The sequence below is a fragment of the Polyodon spathula genome, chromosome 49 (genome assembly GCF_017654505.1).
Source record: "Polyodon spathula isolate WHYD16114869_AA chromosome 49, ASM1765450v1, whole genome shotgun sequence".
NCBI classification, from domain to species: Eukaryota; Metazoa; Chordata; class Actinopteri; order Acipenseriformes; family Polyodontidae; genus Polyodon; species Polyodon spathula.
The window spans coordinates 409,019-411,518 of NC_054582.1; the positions used below are offsets into that span (position 1 = coordinate 409,019).

General features: G+C 47.5%; 1 protein-coding gene across 2 annotated transcripts in view; it reads left to right on the forward strand.

Annotated features, from left to right (window-relative positions):
- The window catches only part of LOC121306710 (protein Niban 2-like), a 30,466-nt gene extending 28,189 nt beyond the window's left edge, over positions 1–2,277 (forward strand). The window contains exons 7-8 of one of the 2 annotated variants that reach the window (XM_041238586.1): positions 1,663–1,767; positions 2,012–2,277. In XM_041238586.1, coding sequence (XP_041094520.1) covers positions 1,663–1,767; positions 2,012–2,197 — 291 coding nt within the window. In that variant the 3' untranslated portion in view covers positions 2,198–2,277. The remainder of the gene's footprint in view (positions 1–1,662; positions 1,768–2,011) is intronic. The other variant, XM_041238587.1, reaches the window with a different exon arrangement.
- The last annotated feature ends 223 nt before the right edge of the window (positions 2,278–2,500 follow it).

The following is a 2,500-nucleotide window of genomic DNA, read 5'->3' on the forward strand; positions in this document are numbered from 1 at the left end:
CTCTTTGACTTTTTTCCTAAATCCAGCCTGATTGAGTGTTTCATAGCAAACTAAACTAAACCTTGTACCTTCCCTGGAACTCCTGAGCTTTTCAGCTTCAATGTAAACCCTGCACCAGCCTCTGAAATACATAACAAGACAGTGAAACTTCTGGGCAATGCAAATACTGTTAGACAAGCTCTCTTTATGTAGTTATTAAGAGACTTGCACAAACGCTGGATTTCTCTTGGTATCTGTTAACATCAGGAGACAGGCACTAAGCTCTAAGTGACTAATGCACTCGAGGCAAACTGAACAGATAATCCTTGATATTCATTTTTTCAACATTAGTCATCTCTTCTGTTTTTGAGAGGGTCATGGGGGGGGGTGGATGTGGCTTTTAAAAGCTGTGCAGTCATGGGTCAGGTCAGCCACTGATGAGCTAATCCAGAGAGAGTGAGCTGGCAGGACCGGATCTGAGCAGGCAGGGCAGTGACTGGATCTCTGTGAGGTCAGAGGCTGGACTAGGTTAGTGCCGGCTGACCACTCTTAAAGGAACTCTCGTTGCTTAACCCCTCCGGCCCCTATATAAGCTGAAAGGGAGGGAGATGCTACTGTAGCAAGCTTGAAGTGCGGTGCTGCCCCTTTAAGACAGCTGCTTCCCAGTCTGGAGCAGTTTGGAGGCTGTGGTTCATCAGCTGTCCTTGGCTGGGTCATGTGAAGGGCTGTTTGTGCCCAGGGTGGTGTTCCCAAAATCCAACAAGCCAGGAGAGAAGAAAGAGCCTTTTACAAGGGGGACACAGGCAGCTCCCAGTGCAGCAGATCTTCCCTCTGAACTGGAACAATCAAAGCCCTGTTGGAGCTGAGCGCTCAGCAGTGTTCACAGTGACTAGTCTACGCTCGGCAGTGTTGCTTTTTCACATAATTACCAGGATGCGGGTATCACAGGCTGTTTGCTGCTGTTGTAGTTGGTTTTTTCCACTTCTCCACGTGCAGAAAGGGTGTGGTGGCGTCTCGGTTGGTTGTGATGTCACCTCCTGGATAAAGTTTCTGTGTTCGACAGTACCTTGGGGTTTTTTTTTTATTGAAGGATTTGTAGTGTTCAAAGTTCTCCCACAGTAAAATGTTGAACCCCACGGTACATTAGTCACATGGCAATCCCTGTTCTGTGATATTGTTTTTTAAATGTATTTGTTTTGTTTTGTTTTTTTCACCCTTGTTTTCCTGCCCAATTTGAAATTGTACATTCCCTCTGTCTAGCCAATCCTCTGTCTGCACCCCCAAAACCAAGCCAAGGGCCCTGCCTGTGACGCCTCTGCCTGGAGCAGTAGGGGTCCATGAAGCACAGTGTGCTGAATTAACTCCACCCAGTTTTCCTCCATATCCCATTGGAGCCAAGTCCAGTGTAATGCAGAGACCAGCAACTCTGTGCAACCAGGATTCAAACCACAAAGCTCCGAATTGCATGACTTTTGCATGAGCCCCTCGTCACAGATTTGTGCCTGAGGTCAAAATCTCAAGCCACTGGAGAATACCACAACTGTTTGGCCTGTGATCAGAAAGCGTGTCTCGTGTGTGTGTGTGTGTGTGTGTGTGCGTGCGTGCGTGCGTCAGTGTGTGTGTGTGTGTCAGTGTGTTATACAGCAGCGCTGACACCTTGTATCGGTTTCTCTGTGTCTGCAGATTCTGTCGAACCTGGTGATGGAGGAGCTGCACCCTGAGCTGAGGAATATGATCAGCCCCAGACTGAAGGGCAAAGCTCAGGAGAGACAGAGGCACTGGATACTGGTGAGGCGAGAACAAAACCTCTTCCGTACCTCATCAGTTTTCCATTCTCTCTCTCTCCAGTCCCATCGCTTTCTTTCCTTTCCTAAAGTTACTCTTGGGGGAGAATGTCCTCCAGTGCAACGCTGGTAAGAATGTGTATGCGTTGAGAATTTACAGTAGGAATCTACAGGTGAGCGAAACTGAACCCTGAGCCAACTAAAAGCATTGCGCTGTCCTTCAGTAACAGCGCCCCCTGTTGTTTCAGGTCTCAGACGCTGTGTACCAGATAGTACAGACGCAGTGCCAGGCTCAGTATGAGGCCGTGGTGCAGCGCTGTGAAGCAGGGCGCCCCCCGCTGGAGAGTTCAATACGCACAGACATGGACCAGATCATCACCTCCAAGGAGCACGTCACCAACAAGATCAGAGGTGGGGAGCGGAGCAGCCGTTAGCCAGAGAGCTTGCCTGTTTGAATTGTTAAAGCTGCTCACTCATAGGGCATCCTTAAAAATGTCAATTTATTTAACCAGGATAGAAATAACATTATTAAAATAAATAGAAAACAAACAAACAGAAATAAACATGGAAAAGCAAGTCTTTTATTTACAGGATCCTGGTCAGATTTCAAATAAACTTTAAACAGACTAAAATAAAAAGGGTATTGTGAAGAGACCGCTTTAATGCTGGCCGGCAATGAGTTCCAGTAAAAATGAGGAACGAGTTCAACTGACCTGCACACCTGTCAGCGAGTCCCA